This window comes from Lepidochelys olivacea, assembly GCF_965140295.1.
Source record: "Lepidochelys olivacea isolate rLepOli2 genome assembly, chromosome: 7".
Taxonomy (NCBI): domain Eukaryota; kingdom Metazoa; phylum Chordata; order Testudines; family Cheloniidae; genus Lepidochelys; species Lepidochelys olivacea.
The window spans coordinates 58,925,221-58,943,555 of record NC_140417.1 but is presented as its reverse complement, the minus strand read 5'-3'; the positions used below and the strand labels follow the sequence as shown (position 1 = coordinate 58,943,555).

The 18,335-nt window shown below is 45.0% G+C and overlaps 1 protein-coding gene across 3 annotated transcripts in view; it reads left to right on the top strand.

Moving 5' to 3' along the window:
- Positions 1–18,335, top strand: part of ARHGAP22 (Rho GTPase activating protein 22) — a 233,883-nt gene that overhangs the window by 81,645 nt on the left and 133,903 nt on the right. The window contains exon 1 of one of the 3 annotated variants that reach the window (XM_084633581.1): positions 4,138–4,444. The exons of the other annotated variants lie outside the window; for them this stretch is intronic. Within the exon in view, the coding sequence (XP_084489707.1) occupies positions 4,393–4,444 (52 nt within the window). The 5' untranslated portion in view covers positions 4,138–4,392. Of the gene's footprint in view, positions 1–4,137; positions 4,445–18,335 lie in introns of those variants that run through there. 3 annotated transcript variants of the gene reach the window in all.

The following is an 18,335-nucleotide window of genomic DNA, read 5'->3' as shown; positions in this document are numbered from 1 at the left end:
ATGAGAGCTTTGGAGTCCCCCTTGGAGTAGAATCTGAACACCTTTTCCTTAACCTCAGTGTGAATAGGTTGATGGATGATGTTGCCAGAGTCATCTTTACATCCATGAACACCTCTAGGTGGCAACTCCACTCTCCCTGTTGTGTTCATTGGCTGCTGAGGCAATGCACTTCGATGCTGCATGTTTATGTGTAAGGCCCAAAGACATGTTAAATGGGCTTTTCGTCCAATACAGAACAGTCTTGGCTTCCCTCTGGAGTGTTGGAGACCTGGCTTCTGCAGGAGGTGTTGCCACGGATGTTCTTGTTTCTGAGTGAAGTAGTCAGCTCTCTGCAGGTGTTTCTTACTGCCCTGAGCCCCACCCCATAGTTACATTGCTAGATAATATCTGGTTGTCAAATGGATTTGACAAGAAATATACTTGTCAGCTAAAGTTTTAGGTGGCAAATCTTGTGATCTCTAAAACGTCAGATGACAATTGGTCAATGAGGTGCACAATGTATACGTAAAAAGAAAAGGAGGACTTGTGGCACCTTAGAGACTAACAAATTTATTAGAGCATAAACTCACGAAAGCTTATGCTCTAATAAATTTGTTAGTCTCTAAGGTGCCACAAGTCCTCCTTTTCTTTTTACGGATACACACTAACATGGCTGCTACTCTGAACAATGTATACAGAATACATGCAGCATACACATGCTGTTGTATGTAGGATATACTAGTGTATATGGGGTTTTCAGGTTCTGTAGATACTAACAGGGCATATAGAGGGTCCTATGGGTACATAGTGCGTATTGGGTATACAGAGTCTTAGGTTATTAGGGAGAGACATGATTTGTCTGTAGCTTGCTATTTTCAACCTCCCTCTAACCTCCCCTTCTCTCTCAAACCACAGCTATTTTACTGAAATTTCACAGCTAAACTGGATGCAATTCCCCCTCTCACCCCCAATCTATTTGGTAGGAATAAATAACTTTGCAGCTATAATGATGTGAAATGTTCCTAATCCTTTATTCTTTGAGCATTTCACCTCTTCCTTCTCCTCCTTCTTCTTTTTGCCAACCAATATTTGATAAACATACACTCACACTTTGAAAATCTCTTACGGTAAAGAGCTTTATTTACAAAAGACCTTTTCAGAGTGAGGAGTTTGCTTCTGTGATTTGGAGGATCTTGAGACTTGGTTTTGTGTGAATATGGGAGTCTGAATAAGCCCTGGGCATATAAATTATCGGTGAGATTTCAGAAGCACTCAGCACTGGCTTAACTCTGCTCCCATTAGAAAAAAAACCTCCCTAACCATAATTATAGTTCAGCCCTGGAGCTGGTTACCTAGGGAGGTTGTGGGATCTCCCTCATTGTGGATTTTTAAGATTAGGTTAGACAAGCATCTGTCTTGAGGCTCCTTCCAGCCCTATGTTTCTATGATTGGTAAAATTCCCATTGTCTTCAGTGGGAACAGAGTTAGACCAATGCTGAGCACTCTTGAAAATCCCTGCCTATGTGCATAGAATCAATACTCATTCTAAAACTCCTGCAATGTAAAATGCATTCAAGTGCCACGTGGTCAACACATCAGAAGCTTCCGCCCCCATTTCTCTTGGCATTGTATTTATTTAGATTGTATTTTGAAAAGGTTTCTATTCTAAAAGCATCACAGTGTCACTGTATGTGAAATCCAACGACGACAACTTTGTCTGCATTCTCATGGGACCACTTAGTTTAATGCTCACAAAGAAACAGAGAAAAGCTTCTTGTTGGCTTCCCAAGGTTCCTTGGGACACTTTAGTGTACTTAGAATTTAAATGTGAAGAAGTGACACCTGGTAAACGTAAACATTCATAACACATTCTAAGGCATGTGCATTTCTCAATAAGTGACACTGACATTTGGATTGTTTAAAAGAGAAATGTGTTTAACTAAACAGCGGCCTCTATTGGTCAGCCTGAGAGCACAGAACCATAGAACTGTTGGGCTGGCAGGGACCTTGAGAAGTGATCAAGTCCAGCCCCTTGCACTGAGGCAGGACCAAGTAAACCTAGACCAGCCCTGACAAGGGGTTTGTCCAGCCTGTTCTTAGAAACCTCTTGTGATGGGGATTCCACAGCCTGCCTTGGAGATTATGTGGTACTTAGCAATAGTTAAACCTTAAAATGCATAAAGGCTGAGTACCTGCTAGCCAGAGGCTAGAAACTGCTTTAAAGTATACCTTCTTGTAATTGCTCCCAAGGGCTCATCTGCTAGACAGTGTTTGCTGGTGCACAGTGTGCTCTGACCACAACCCCTGCCCGCTCCTCTCTGACCTGGCAGTCAGGGGGATCTAGTGAAAATGTGTTATATAGAGAGCCCGGTAAGTAGAAAGCTTCCTCTTTCCTGTGGACTGTTTGGAGTTTGGTTTTGTGCTGAACTCAGGGAATTTTGCCAGCTTAATACCCAGGCATTGTGGACAGGTGGTTTGTGTGTCCACCCTCCCACTCCTTGGCTGGAGTGCAAGCTCAGAAAATGAATCTTGCTTCAGAGAAGAGAGCGGGTTCTTGCTTTGTTAATGTTCTTTGCACAGACTTCTCTTTTCTCCTTGTGAAAGGTTTCAGAGATGCTGATGGCTAAAAGGCATTTCCGAACAGGATTTGCCTTCCCAGCGTAGTTCATTTCAGAGTGGCTTGCAGTAGTTTCTGCGAGTAAGAAGAGACAGACAGAATAACTAATTCTCTTGCAGCAGTTGGTTTGGAAAAGATGGACTTGCATCTCCTACCACCTGGTGCTTTGTCAGTACAGAATGCTGGCATTTAGGGATGACTCTCACTAACAATAGCAACAGTGTGTCCAGCAGGGACCTCTTCCCTCTGAATCACCTAGAAAACGAACCTTGACTAGTCAGAGAGCAAGTAAACTTCCACCCTATAATTCATTCTGGGTGCTTTGGGACAATCTCTTCTGCTTTGGGAGCCCAATCTAGAGACCTTCTAGGCACCTGAGACTCTTATTGAAATCAATAGGAGATACAGGTCCTGTATGCCTCTCAGGATCAGGCCTGTCCTGAATAGATTTAATTGTTTTTCAAGATGGGGTTCCTTGTTTTTAAACTCCTCCATAATCTTGCCCCAGCCAGTCTCTCTCTGTCTCTTTGATCCCCTACGTGTCTTCATTGCTGTTGTTGAAAGGCCGTCAATTCTGCAGTTTGGCCTCCTGCCCCCAGAACTGCTCTCCTGTATCTTTCTTTTCCAATCTTTCGCTTGTGCCTCCTAATTTCTCTCCCTCTGCTGTCTCTTATTATTGAGCTCCTCAACCCTAGCTTTTTACAGGGGCCCAGGTGTATCAGAGGCTCAAAGCAAAACAAAGCTGCATTATTGCGCTGTCAAACATACAGCAGGGATACACTCTCCGAGGCAGCAGGTCTTCAAGAAACAGGGACCATGCCTGTTTTAAAACTGAGAGCTGAACGGCCTAGAAAACAAACCTGGAATGATCAGAGTCAGTAAACCTCAGTGTGATTAATAACCTTTTCCCTTTGACCTGAAACAAACGTCAGAATGTGACTGGTGCCTCGCCTGTGCGGCTGGTGCTTTGCTGGGTTAATGCAATTAAAAGGGGGTGTTTAAATAACCCCATGGAATATTGCTACAGTGGCACTGACCTTTAAGAGAAAGCGAGGTCTCCACAGGCCTTGGTGCTTCCCAGTAGAGCGTCTCAGAGATATACTGTTAAGGCTTTAATCTGGGGAAAGGCAGGGGAATGAGACGTTTCTTTCTTCTGCTGACATCGTTTTGCATGAGGTTACATGGCCTTTCTGGTGTCTTTTTCTGCACACTTAGGGTTTACATTCAGAGTCTGTCTGCTGCCCTCCGGCTATCAGAGAACAGGCATCTGCTGCTCACATAAAGCCCCCTCTCGTGGCCTTTCACTCCTTCAGAGAGGGGCGCATATAATTAATAAGCGGTGGAAGTTTAATAGGCAAAGGAGCCAGTGAAATGCGCCGTGGCCAGCCAGAAATATAGGAGATAAAGGAGCAGAGACCCGAGGCAACAATCTGCTAGTTCTCAAATTGATTAGCAGGGTCTGTTTGTGTTTGGGATGTTTGCAGGACTTGGCAGGGAATGAGCTTGGGCTGCACATCTTAGAGGGTTGGTGTGAGTTGGGAAACAAGCAGGAGAAACTGTCCAGCCAGCAGTGTTACAAACGTGCAGGGGGATCAGAGAGAACAGAATGTCTGAGCATCGGCCGATGGCCCGGGAAGACTCAATTTGGGGCCAGCGATGTAGCTCTGGCCCTTTGCATCCTCCTGTGGTACCTGCTGCCTAGGATGCTGCTGGGGGTACCTACGTGATGGGGAGCAGTCTCGTGGGAATAATGATGACCAGTTGGCTGTGAGGCTTGGAGAGACGCAGCACCTGAGATGGGGCTGTGCTGCTGCAAAGACTGGAAAGGCCGCTCTCGGGAGACCAAAGGTAACTTTGCCTTTCAAAATCTCCCTGCAGGCTTCAGAGGCAAGTCTTCCTCCTCCTCCCCCACCTTTGCCTCCCCCATGGGTTGCTATTTTGCATAGTATAATTGCTTCTGGAATGGCACTACCTTCTGGCCTCATTAAGCCACATTGGCATTGAAAAGGCTCCTATCTCTGAAGTTCAGTTTTAATGTCCTGATGTCTGATTCGGTCAGAACGAGAGCCGTTCCTTTTGTTCCCCCCCTTTTACCCAGTGCTGAGATATGTGAGCAATGCTATTCAGCGGCAGTGCTGCAAGGGCAGCCCCTTGCTATGCGCCAGCTTCTGAACCAAAGCAAGCAGTTACATTAGGAGATGCTGGCTGAAGGGGCTCGGCGTGGCGGGGGGGCGGCAGTGGCTGCTCTCAGTTTATTTCACTTTGATTTCAGTCCATCGGTGATCAGTGCACAATATGTACATTTCACGGACTCTGAGTGCATGCAATCGGTGTTCTGTAAAATCATTAATGGGTCGAAACTGGGTCTTGCCACCCCAATTTATTACTTGTCCAATCTTACCTAACCTAGTGTAAGTTGGATATATATGACTTGGGTTTTAGCAGCATAAAGTGGAATGGCGAATTGGGTCATTTCCCCCTATTTTCTGAGACTATCAAATCCTTTGAAAGGTGAGATCACTTCTAAAATGGTTAATAAACAGCCGCAGTGGTAAAGCGCTGTGGGTGTGAATTATATTAAAAATACAGTTCAATCTTTTTTCTTTTTCCAAAATGTAAAGTGAAACTAGACAAATAAACTACAAAGGTTGCCCTGGGGGAGTCAGGCACTGTATTTCTCATCTGTTCCCATTTATTTCCTGTGAGACTTAGCTCTTTTCTGAAGAACAAGACCTTCAGGGGATTAGGAATAGTTTCAGGGTGCAGGTAAGCCAGAGGAGTCTGGACTCTCTGTCTCTGTCTCTGTCTTTCTCCAAGCAGGAGTCCTGACTGGTCCTGTAGCCGTATTCAAATTAAACTATAACACATATTGGAAAGAACAATGTGATTTGGCAACTAAACTGTCAGCAAAGTTGGTCAAACATTTTTCATCTCAAAATTTTGGGGGATGAAAAACTGCTTTTTTTTTTTTTTTTACAATACAGAAACCGTTGTAAGAAAATTACACTTTTCACTGAATCTTTTTGGTGGGTTCATTGAAAAAAATAAATAATTTGTGAAGAGGCTGTCAAAAAACCAAAATTTTTCCATTTTTGACAACCAAAAAAAAAAATGTCTTTCGACAATCGAAAACCAACATTTTTCAGGTTTTTGATCAAAACCCTAAACATTCTAGGAAATCTTTGACATAGTCAAAAAATGTCCGTTTTCTTTTAAACTTTTCCTGGAAAGTGAAAATAGACTCTTTGACGAGCTCTAGCCTTCAGGGTCACAGTTTTAGTTGTAGGGCAGTGGTTCTCAAAGCCGGTCCGCCGTTTGTTCGGGGAAAGCCCCTGCTGGACCGGACCAGTTTGTTTACCTGCCGCGTCCACAGGTTCAGCCGATCGCGGCTCCCACTGGCCGCGGTTCGCCGCTCCAGGCCAATGGGGGCTGCAGGAAGGGCGGCCAGCATGTCCCTTGGCCTGTGCCACTTCCCGTAGCCCCCATTGGCCTGGAGCGGTGAACCTTAGCCACTGGGAGCCACGATCGGCCGAACCTGTGGATGCGGCAGGTAAACAAACCGGTCCGGCCCGCCAGGGGCTTTCTCTGAACAAGCGGCGGACCGGCTTTGAGAACCACTGTTGTAGGGTGTTAAACAGATTGTATTTGATTTTGATCTTTAAAAAAAAATATAAAATGTTTGGTACAGCATTAATGCAACATGTAGCTTCTATACGTCCATCACTCCATACAATTTTATTATTCCAACGAGTCATAAGTCAGCATGTATGAGCTTCATTCAAACAAATAAAAGTTGATACCAAGAAGAAAGCTAAATGAAGAACAAATAATGAGGTGATATCTGTCCAATCAGCTACATTTGAAAGGGGCAGACGCTGAAATGGAGTTAATCCAAACCAGATGAGGCGCAATTTGTCCCCCTGGGCTCTCTCTCGGATGGGAGCTCAGAAGTGGCGAGGGTCAAATCAAGGTGATCATAAATGTGCCTTGTTTAATTTAACTCAGAGACAACAGACACTTGGTTAACATGACTCCAAAGCTGATTATCCCTTCTGCTAAGGCTCACAAATGAGGACCCACGATAAGATGTATCACTCTCCTCACTACAGGTGGGCCCAAACCAAACCCCCAGATCAAAGCAACCCTGAGTTTTGGCTCTGGAGTTCTACTAATTTCATTCCTGGATTGAATGAGGCTTGAACCCAGAGTCCAAACTCTTTGATCCCAGTTATATTGGTATAAATCCAGAGTCACTACATTGACTTTAGCTAAATTACTCCAGTTTACACTGGTACAAGTTAAATCAGAATCTGGCTCTATGTCTTGAAAAGGGGAAGATTAATACACTAATCCACATCGCTCCCCCAACATCATTCCCCGCCCAAGGGGAAACCCTTTCTAAAGAGAGAGCATTTTAGTCAGCACACTTCATTTAGGCTCAGAAGTGTCAAGTGTTTCTGTGTCAGATCTGTACCATTAACTAAGCCTGAAAAGCTTGGCAACACCACAGACTTTTATCCCAGTTGAGATGAAAGTCCAGCATTAGTCAGGCTGTTCTTTATCTACAGAGCCACCTGGCCAGGCAGAGAGGCCAGAAAATACAGTATACGAGTACCTCATACTAACAGACATTGCAGGGCCTTCTTTCCAGCTTAGCCCATTGCAGTGCCTGCCACGGATTATTTTATGTTGAAAGTATACGTGATGCCTCTTTTAGTACAGTATAAATGTTTCCCACTGTAACAACTCTCTCTTTCAGGCTGATTGGAAGGAAAAAGTCCCAGTTAAATTTCTTTCCCAATATTGGTTATGGACAAACAAGCTTTTATAAAACTGGAGACTGGTGCAAGTTTTGTACTGTATCAACCTGATTTATGGGCAGCTAGAGAGGCTGGGTATTTTCCACCTCAATCCATATTAGAGATGAGCCTCAGCTGCAGAACTGGGGCCTGGATTTGGGATCTCAGCCAACTTCTCCTTTGGTGTGGTGCCACTGAAGTAAGATTGCCTGTGTGTGTTTGTGTGTGTGTGTGTGTGTGTGTGGTTCTGATCCCCATGCTGATCTCACAACAGCTTCCGTGGAGGTTCTCTCTGGGTCTGTTGCTGCTGCAGCGCAGGGCTGTTGGCAGACTTTGTGCTCTTGGCGGGTGGTTTCAGAGCATGGCTCTGTGCTGCTGTTGCTCTGGCCTTTTGCCCGTGCACTTTAACTGGCACCGTTTGTTGGTGGGCTCTGGCAATCCTCGTGGTGGATGCAGGAGAGATGGCATGGCTTGTGGCCAAGGCACTGACGGTTGCACACCTTGGGCTGTTGTGCTGATCCTGCCAGTTTCAGCCTTGGTAAAAAGAACAGCTCGGTCCGTCCCTGGCACCTCAGGGCGGCTGGCAGGTGAGTGGATTATGACCTGGAGGGAGACCAAATCACAGATCTCCATGTCTGTGAGTGATCAGCAAGGATGTTGTGTCCCAGATCATGCACCCAGGCCTGTGAGTGCCCAGACACCCAACCACATCCTGGCCTCCACCCCATGTCTGCTAAAACCTGCTGGGCCAAGAAGCTCATAGGACTAGAGCCTCAGCCAAGGCCCCACCCACTGGAGCGCTGATTGAAGGATCGCCTGGCTTCACTGATTGGTCCTAACAGGCTATTTAATCCAAAAGGAGGCACAGGAAGCTGTCTGAGAAGCAAGGTAACTTCCTGTTGTGATTGCACCGGTCGCTGCTTGTGCCTGCTTCCTGCACCCCTGTTCCTGATTCCTGACTCACCCATGCCTTTGCTTATGCTCCCACCATACTCCTGCACCATTCCTGATCCTTGCTTCTCCTCCGATTCCTGCTGCTATACCTTGCTTCCATCAGTTACCAGTTCTGGCTCTAATTTGAGTCTTGGCTCTGGCATTTTATACCTTACCTCTGCGCTGACCCTCAGCTTTGATTCCTCGCTCTGACTTTGGCTTGATTCCTGGTTCTGATGGTCGGCAGTTGACTCTGGTGCTGACCCTTGGCTTCGTTCCCCAACCTGGACGCCTGCTCTGCCCACTAGACCTGACTCTTGCCCTGACCACTAGGCAAGACTGCCTACGTCCCAGGCCATAACATAAGGCCCCACGTTATTGCTTTAGGAGAGATTAGTGCAGAAAGAAATTTGAGCCCATGCAAACAGCCGTGGTGTGCTTGTCTTGCCCATCAGCAGGAAAGAGACCTAAGTAACAAGAAGTCCACTTAATCTGAAATGGTAATGCATGAGTAGCAACATCTTCATCAGAACAGTTAAGATGTAGAAATAAGTGGCAAGGAAAGGCCAACAGCATTTGCAGCAGTGGTTACACAAGTGGGTTTGCCACGCTCGTGAAAGGTGCTAGATTCACTGGCTGTGGCGCGGCATCTACGCAGTAGGCTCACTGAGACCGTGTGCTTGCCATGGAGGAGTGATCAGTCCAGTGCTTAGGCATCTTGTCCATCCATGATTGTCAGTAAAGGTGAAGAGACATTGGGGGGATGAGGGAGAGTGACTGCTAGGAATTGGAATGAAACTGGAGAGAGAGGCCACCCTCCAGCTGCTTGCAGTCCCTGCTAGCCTGGGCCAGATTCTGACATGCATCTTGTAGGTGAAAGTGACCAGACCCCTTGCCAAGTCCCCTGAGCCAGGCTTATTCGTTTTAATTTAATTGTATCCCTTCCTTTTTTTGTTCTTGATTTGTTTGACATCAGTTGTTGTTCCCTTAGAACACCTACAGGAAAATATCTGCAAACCTATAACAGGAGCATTTTTCTATAAGTGACTTTCCAATGGGGCAATATAACTGTGAAGATCAACAAATATTCCTTTTGCCGCCATTAATTTGGCCATCAGTTTGCTCTGTTTGAGTTAACTCTGCTAAGAGATATATAGTGCATTCACTGCCATAAAAATCAAACCCCAGTGAACTAGTTACTACGAATTCCAAGCTCAGGCAAACATGAGCCCAGACCTTTCAAGTTCGCAGCCAGCTGCCGTTTGCCTATTAGATTTTATCTGGCGTCAGAGTGGCTGTTGATTGCCACTGAGTGCTTTGTGGTTGGATCCTGTGCTTAAGGTCCGAAGTCCAGTGAGCACAGTGAGAGATTGGGGTTTTATTTGAAATATTACAGCTAGCTGGGGTTCCACCTGTAATCTGATGTGGAGAGTTGAGCGGGGAAAGCCATTAAAAGAATTAATTTGCCCATCCAAAGAATAGGGGAGCTTCTGTTGTGATAGAGCAGACAAGAAAATCAGGGAAGATGGTATTTAGCAATACATTTATTGATAATAAATACTTTAAGCTTCATTTAACCTAGCTCAGCCAAGGATCTCAAAGCACTTTACAAACACTGAGTTGGGTCTCATAATATTACCTCTGTGAGTTAAAGAATGGAGTGTTCCTAAGAATCACAAACTTGGGGAAGTCTCTTGCTCACTGTCTTTTCTTTTCACTTTTTTCTCATTATTTTCCAGATTTTTTTCCCAGTTTTCATAGTTCTTATTTAAAAAAAAAAGTCTTCCACCAAAAAAAAAAGATATGTCTGGCAAACGGGACTGTGGCCTGGTTACTGACTGTGATTTCACTCTTTGGCTTCCCCATGGTGAGGTTGTGCAGAGCCATGGGGTGAAAGATAGCACACTTCTAGCCGTTTGGGTTCAGGCAGTCAGCCGCTGGGCTGTGTGTGGGGTAGGTATGCATCTCTGTCACACTGAAATCTCATTTCTTTCATAGGAGGTGTTATGTTTTCCTTTGATGTTTAATAGGACCGAAGCACTTTCCTACAGCCAGGTACCTTTCCTAAAGCAGGCATGCATGTCCTGCGCTGGTATGTAAAGTGATTTCCTTCATCTCAGCAGCTAATCAATATACAATGGCAGCTGTGGGGCTCTGGATGGCTTACGGGAAGGGACCAATTTGTTTGTTTACCTGTACAAGTTCTTCCTTGGCAGCCATTATCTTGTCCTCCAGCCGCTTCAGATCAAACTACTACACAATTAATCATTTCCTGTTAAGATGCTCTCACTGAGAAGTAAAAGCTGTATCATAGCTAGGAAACACCTCTTTCCTGCCAGGCCAGTGCTTAGCCAAACAGCTGAATTTGCAATGGAGTGCGGAGCCATTAATCTCTAGGCTCCATGTCAGCAGTGAGCAGATTATTACCATCAAAGAGCCTGGGGACAGTGTCCGAGGGCCAAATGAACTGGTGAGTGTCAGCCCAGTTCCTCGTCTTTGTCATAATTATAGTTACTACAATTTGGCTGTAGATTTTAAGGCTAGAAGGGACACTATGATCATCTATTATTATTATTATTTATTATTTCTATTACCATGACATCTAGGAGCTCCAGTCATGGACCAGGTGCTGGACAAGCATAGAACCAGATGGTCACCAGTTTGACCTCCTGTATAATACGGGGCATGGAATTTATTCCTAGATTGAGCCCGAATTGGGAAGGCCATTGGTTAGAAAGAGGATCACTCTAAAGCAGCCGAGATGAGACTGCACAGTCCCTAAAGTGACTTGGTGGCTAGCCCTGCATCCTTTGATTATTTTTATCCTTGTAGTTAATAATAGAACTGGTCAAAAAGGGATGAAATTCCAGGATTTTTTTGTGAAAAATTCATTTCCACTCCCTTTTTTAATTGAAATTCCAAATTTTTAGTTAAATTTTTAAACACTTGAGCAGCTCTGATTAATAAGGAATATAATCATGGAAGCATTCGTGCAGTTTTAACTGTAGTCTGGAAATCCCATCTGTGATTTTGTTTGTTTCCACAAAAGCAAACGCTGTCCTTTTGTCCTGAAGCAAGTGAAACTGTTCCTGTATCAATAGGACACAGAAGTCCCATTAACCTTCATGGGCTCCATCCCTTATGCACCAAAGAGGAGGGAAATTAACCAATATCATTACAAAGGCATTGCATGGTTGCTCATGTGTTCAGGCTTTTGCTCAGTCTCTGTGCTCATTCTAAGATTGAGGCGGGGTGCTTGCTGAGGAAAGCTGGTCAGAGGTTTTCCTTTGACCCTTTTTTTTTTTAATGGAAAATGGATTTCTGATATAAAACATCTTTTTCCCCGTTTTTGGTTGGAGAAAACAGAAACATCATTTTTGTTTTTCTGAGAGAAACCACCTGCAAAAATTTTGATTTTTTTTCTTTTTAGGGGTTTGGATTTTTTTCACAGAAAATGAAACACATTTTTGAGAGGGTCGAGTACAGCTGTCACTGATATCCATGGTAGTGAAGGTCACTGGTCATCTTGTAGGATTGCGCCCAAAATGTGCATCTCTGGGCATGCTGCATGGGTGGCAGCAGGATAGGGGGTCCCCTGATTTTTCATACTTGCTATCTAGTCACCCTAGGGGTGTTATATGAGGCAGAGAGCAATGGCAGGCTGCTGAGATCAAGTAAAGTCAGCCGCAGGCAGTGTACAAGCAGGCACCAATGTGAAGGAGAAAAAGGAGGCGGGCTATGTGGGAGCAATCAGGCAAGGACAATGAGGATACACTAGCTGCTTGGCTTGGCTGAGACGTTTGGACATCAGCTTCCTTTGGCAAACAGGCAGCCTACGTGCCCCTTGGATGAACTGCCTTTTATGGCCTTCTGTGTTTAACCCCTTGTACAACTGAACTTAACACCTGAAGACTTCATAACTTCCACCAAATCCATGACCTCTGGCTTGTTTAAATGGTTACAGCTCATGGACTTGACTTAGTATCTGATCTGATTTCAGGCTCTCCCTAGAGAGTGGCTCATGTATGCTCTTGGAGGCACCTGCAGTGACATTTCTTCTTCATTCTATTCCCATATCTTGCCTTTGCCGCAGGAAAGTTACCTAAATGGAGGTAAGGTAAGAGGTGTATCTGTGCCACCATCTTGCCCTTTCTGAATGTATCATTTCTGATAAAAACGTTAAAAAAAAACTGTGAAGATTCTGTTCTCTCATCGCTTTCTATCGTTTTCTGTATTTTTGATATAGTGCCTACTTACCCAAATCTCCTAATTGTGTCCTGATTTTAAAGGCATGCTGGTGCAAGCCAAACCTTGTATTGTCTACAGTCAGAACTCACACCCGGGTGCACAGTAATATAAATGCATCAATCAGTTAAATGTGCCGTGCAAAGACTTTCTGAAACAAAGATCTTTTCTCCCCTTTGAAAATAGGATTATTCTGTGGACGTGTTCACATCAAATGCAATCACATTACAGGTCTGTATATGGCAACCTTCCCGCCCCCCCCCCCGCTAGTCCTGCAGCCCCCCTGCTCCCATAGCTAAATGAGATGCTAGGGTATCTAGGGAGCCAGAAGATGCAAAATGACACTGTTACTCCAAATATAATAATACCTAGCTCTTATATGGCCCTTTTCATCAGTAGATCTCTGAGTGCTTTACAAGGGAGGTCAGTATCATTATCCCCATTTTACAGATGGGGAAACTGAGGCATAGAGAGGGGAAATGTAGAACCCAGGTCCCTAGAGTCCTCTTGCACTGCTCTGTTCACTTGAGTGCACTGCTCCTAGTGACCATGTAGCTGCAAGGGTACTCATTTTAATCTTTGTTACTGGCCCAAAACCTCTTTAAATAATTTCTAGAGTTAAACACACTTTAATATTATGGAATTTGAAGTTCCAGAGTTGATGCATCTCTGCCTACCATTAATTTGTCTCTGGGGCACAGATATAAAAAGTTGTGCTACATGAAAGAAGTCCTGATAGAAATTAACCCCCCACCCCACACCTAACTCCTGCTTTAGTTTGCACTCTAGCATCAACCTACCCTAGATAACTCCCTTTTTTTTATTTTGGGGACAGTCAGGGTCACACTGTTTGGAGTTTACATTTCAAATGGATAAACTCAGTCTGATAAGGGCTTGACACAGCAATGGAAGGAAGGACTCTCAGAAGCTAAGTGATATTGCAATATTAACCCCTTCACAGCCCTATTCATCCAGGAGAACCTTTTAATAAGATGTCTCTTTGAATCCAAGCATATGCCTACAGGGATGGGCAAAACTCATAAGAGTCATGGTGAGTGTGGGGTGAAGGTTTGTTATGGCCAAATATGTCTGGTGTGTCTTTAAATGTCATTGGCTTGACTGGGAAGGACTGAATAACTGCCCAGGGCAGGGATTGTCTGGATAGCTGTATCTTATGCTGTGTGGATCACATTATTGCTTATTATTTGTATTACAGTAGCCTCCTAGAGGCCCCAGCTGAGATCAGAGCCCCACTGTGCCAAGTACTGCATGGACACATAGTAAGAAACAGACCTGCCCTGAAGATTTTACTGTCTGAGCAGAAAAGACAGACAAAGGATGGGAGAAAGGAAGTGCTATTGTCCCCATTTTATACTAGGAGTTTGGAAGGCTCAGGAAAAACTCAGGGCTTGTTTGCAAGGGAAGAAAATCTGGACTCGCTGTTCCTGGTTAACTCCATATATGGTGTCACAGTGAAGGGCAACTGCCCCTGTATTCCCCCTCTGTGGTCTACCAAGGTCACCTGCTCTAAGCTGACGGCTCCTCAGTCATTACGTCTCTCGGGTAGAGACCACATCCCTCTCCCTCCTGACGTGAGTTTTGACCAGGCTGCACAGTTCCCTGCCTACACTGTGAATTTCCCTGCAAGCCAGGCTGCCTACAAGGCCAGCGCCTCTGCTTTGCTCTCTCCAGAGGCTATGACCGGGTTAATTGCCAGTATTTAGAAGTTACCCCACAGCTCTTTCTAAGCAAGCATGTTTATTCTTAAGGTGAAAGCAGGACAGAGAAAACATATTAAAAACAATAAAAGAACCTACAAGCATGCTAATAAGGTCACCGGTAATCACCCCATTCCAACCTCAGGTGCTGGCAGGTGTCAGTCCTTCCAACCCTTCCCTAAGGCTTGGGCGGGCCCTCTGGACAGAAGGTCCTGTGTGTGTGCTGGATCAGAAAGCAGAGCCTGAATCAGTTTAAACTCAGGCTGTTTATCCCAAAGTCCTTTCTTTGTCTGCTGATCTCTGGAGAACCTAGTATATGTGAGCCTCTCCAGGTGGTGTGACACCTGTCTGGTGGGTTACAACCTGGCTGATTTGCCTCAATTATCCCACCCCCCCCACTGTTTTCAGTTCCTGAAGGAGCAGTGGTAGCCCTCCCTCCTGGAGTAGGACACAGTCATACATAAATCATTCATTTAAAACAATAGATCCCAAAGATACTTAAACTAAATTCAAGGTCTCCCAAGGATTTGCAGGAAATTGCCATCTCTATCGCATACGGACATCCTCATTCCAGAGTAAGAGTGCCTTATTCTGCTTTAAGGTAATTTGAAATAAAGCACTCTGACCCTGCAATAAGAGCATCCACACAAGGAGTTAATCAGCAATAGTTAATCCATGTTAAATTCACACGCTGCTTTATGCTGGATTAATTTTCAGGTATAGGCAAGCCCTACGTGACTTGATCAGTGTGACCTAGACAGTTTGTGGCAGAGCCAGGAATGGACCCAGGTCTCCCAGGTCCCAGGTGCCTTAGCCACAAGGCTGGGGTTATGCCTCAAGGTTAAGGCCAAGATTGTGCCACCTTTTCTGTCTGGAAGACTCTGAGCCCTGGTGAGCCCTATCATAAAAAATAAAGATTTGGTGATCAAGATGGATTAAAATAACTAAATATTCCTCAACAAAATCTCAACCAAACTAAATTACACCCCTGGTACGTTTATCTTGCCACAATGATAATTAAAGTGGGGGAGACTTAACTCTCTCTAGCTGTCTGAATGGTGTGAATGCTATGGAGGGAAAGGAGTTGCTCTAGGGTGATATGATGGACTAGAATGAGTCTTAATGGAATGTAATTGATAAAGGACTATGTTGGCTTAATACCGTAAAGAAGTTCCTGATGGTGAGGTTTATTAGACTGGAGAAGTCCTTTGGAAGCTCCATTGCTTGGCACATTTACAACAGGACTGGAGAAACATTTCAGGGAAGGATCCTGTACTGATCTGTTGTGGGGGGGATTGCACAAGATGATTTATGAGGTGAGTTCCACCCCTATAGTCTCTGATTCAGTAACTGTCTTCTTAGAACCTGTGCTGGGACATGTTCTCAGATTTGGAGGGATTAACACTCCTCTGTGGCATGTGTTGACAACAGCTGTATTGTTGTTATCAACTGGTTTCACTGTAATTAATATTTTATCCTTGGGTCAGACGTTAACGTTGGATTGCTTGTGGCTGTTGTAGGTGGTCACATTGCTGTTAGCAGCTGCCATAAGCAAAAGGGCTTTTGAGATCCGTTACATTGACTAAGTTCAGTGGCAGGACTAATTCCTGTTTGTTTAACCTGCTTTTTGAACGTTTTGTTTATTGCTGGGATAATAAAGTATCTTACACCATTGACTGGCTGTAATTTTGTCTCACAAAGCATAAAGGTTAAACCAGCAAGAAAACTCACGTGTTTTAAAAACTATCTACACAACCTGTGCCTCTCTCTTAGGTAATTCTAAGGTGCGATCACTGTGGTATCTAAGAACCATAAAATAATTACCAGAAATATTATGAAGAGAGATGAGTCTATGAGTCAGATGTTTTCCAGAGTTTGGGTGAGATGAGATTTGGGGTGTTGATTTGGCTTGTTCTTGAGAATCCAGTTAACCAAGAAGTTTGGACCAGATGCAAATCCAAACCTGCCCTAAATTCGCAGTTGCTGTATATTTTTTGGTGTTCATGGTAATTTCTAGGAGCCACAGGCATGGACCAGTACCCCATTGTGCTAGGTGCTGTACAAACAGAGTCCCTGCTGCCACGAGCTGACAATCCAAGTATAAGACAAGAGACAACAGCTGGACACAGACAGACTGATGGGGGAGTACAAGGAAACAATACTGGTCAATATGACAGGCAGTGGCATCAGTGGGCTAACGATTGGCAAGTTTTTTTAGTAGCCATCAGTTCAGGAATTGCTGAGGTTTTCGTTTAGTCCTCTCCCTAGTAATCAAAGGTATTTTAGATGATTCTGTCTGAAAGGCTACTACAAATCCAGTGGACTTTTCACCACCTCTGTGGTCTGTTTAATTTCTGCCACTCACTCAGCCCAGGTAGTAAAACAGACACTGTAACAACCCAACAGCCAGAAAGTCAAACTTCATAACTCAGGTGGTCTCAGGAGGTGTGATATCACCTCTCTGCCATTCCTTTGTAGTCAGAAAAATGGGAGTTCATTGGAGGGCAAGAAACAACTCAAACAGCATTTTAACCAAGGGGGTTGCAGTATGCAAATGAACTGAGCCAGCCCTCTACTGCTTGGCTGAACTGCCCCGATGTCATAATCCTGACATTGATCAGAAAGCTAGAAAAGCCAAGGCTGGGACATGGGCAGTCAGGCCTAGAAGGTAGGGCCGGGCCAAGGGTCAGAGCCAAGGTCAGACACCATGTACCAAAGCTGAGGGTCAGAGCCCAAGTCAGAAACCAGGAACCAGGGCAAGACAGAGGAATAGGGTCTGTGACAGCAGCCAGATGAGAATCCACCTAGGTGGACTCCTCCTGAAGGTCGAAACAGCAGACTGGACTTCTACATAGAGTGCTTCCGCCGACGTGCACGGGCTGAAATTGTGGAAAAGCAGCATCACTTGCCCCATAACCTCAGCCGTGCAGAACACAATGCCATCCACAGCCTCAGAAACAACTCTGACATCATAATCAAAAAGGCTGACAAAGGAGGTGCTGTTGTCATCATGAAGAGGTCGGAATATGAACAAGAGGCTGCTCGGCAGCTCTCCAACACCACTTTCTACAAGCCATTACCCTATGATCCCACTGAGAGTTACCAAAAGCAACTACAGCATTTGCTCAAGAAACTTCCTGAAAAAGCACAAGATCAAATCCGCACAGACACACCCCTGGCACCCCGACCTGGGATATTCTATCTACTACCCAAGATCCATAAACCTGGAAATCCTGGGCACCCCATCATCTCAGGCATTGGCACCCTGACAGCAGGATTGTCTGGCTATGTAGACTCCCTCCTCAGGCCCTATGCTACCAGCACTCCCAGCTACCTTCGAGACTCCACTGACTTCCTGAGGAAACTACAATCCATCGGTGATCTTCCTGATAACACCTGGCCACTATGGATGTAGAAGCCCTCTACACCAACATTCCACACAAAGATGGACTACAAGCCGTCAAGAACACTATCCCCGATAATGTCACGGCTAACCTGGTGGCTGAACTTTGTAACTTTGTCCTTACCCATAACTATTTTACATTTGGGGATAATGTATACCTTCAGATCAGCGGCACTGCTATGGGTACCCGCATGGCCCCACAGTATGCCAACATTTTTATGGCTGATTTAGAACAACGCTTCCTCAGCTCTCGTCCCCTAACGCCCCTACTCTACTTGCGCTATATTGATGACATCTTCATCATTTGGACCCATGGAAAAGAAGCCCTTGAGGAATTCCACCATGATTTCAACAATTTCCATCCCACCATCAACCTCAGCCTGGTCCAGTCCACACAAGAGATCCACTTCCTGGACACTACAGTGCTAATAAACAATGGTCACATAAACACCACCCTATACCGGAAACCTACTGACCGCTATTTCTACCTACATGCCTCCAGCTTTCACCCTGACCACACCACACGATCCATTGTCTACAGCCAAGCTCTGCGATACAACCACATTTGCTCCAACCCCTCAGACAGAGACAAACACCTACAAGATCTCTATCAAGCATTCTTACAACTACAATACCCACCT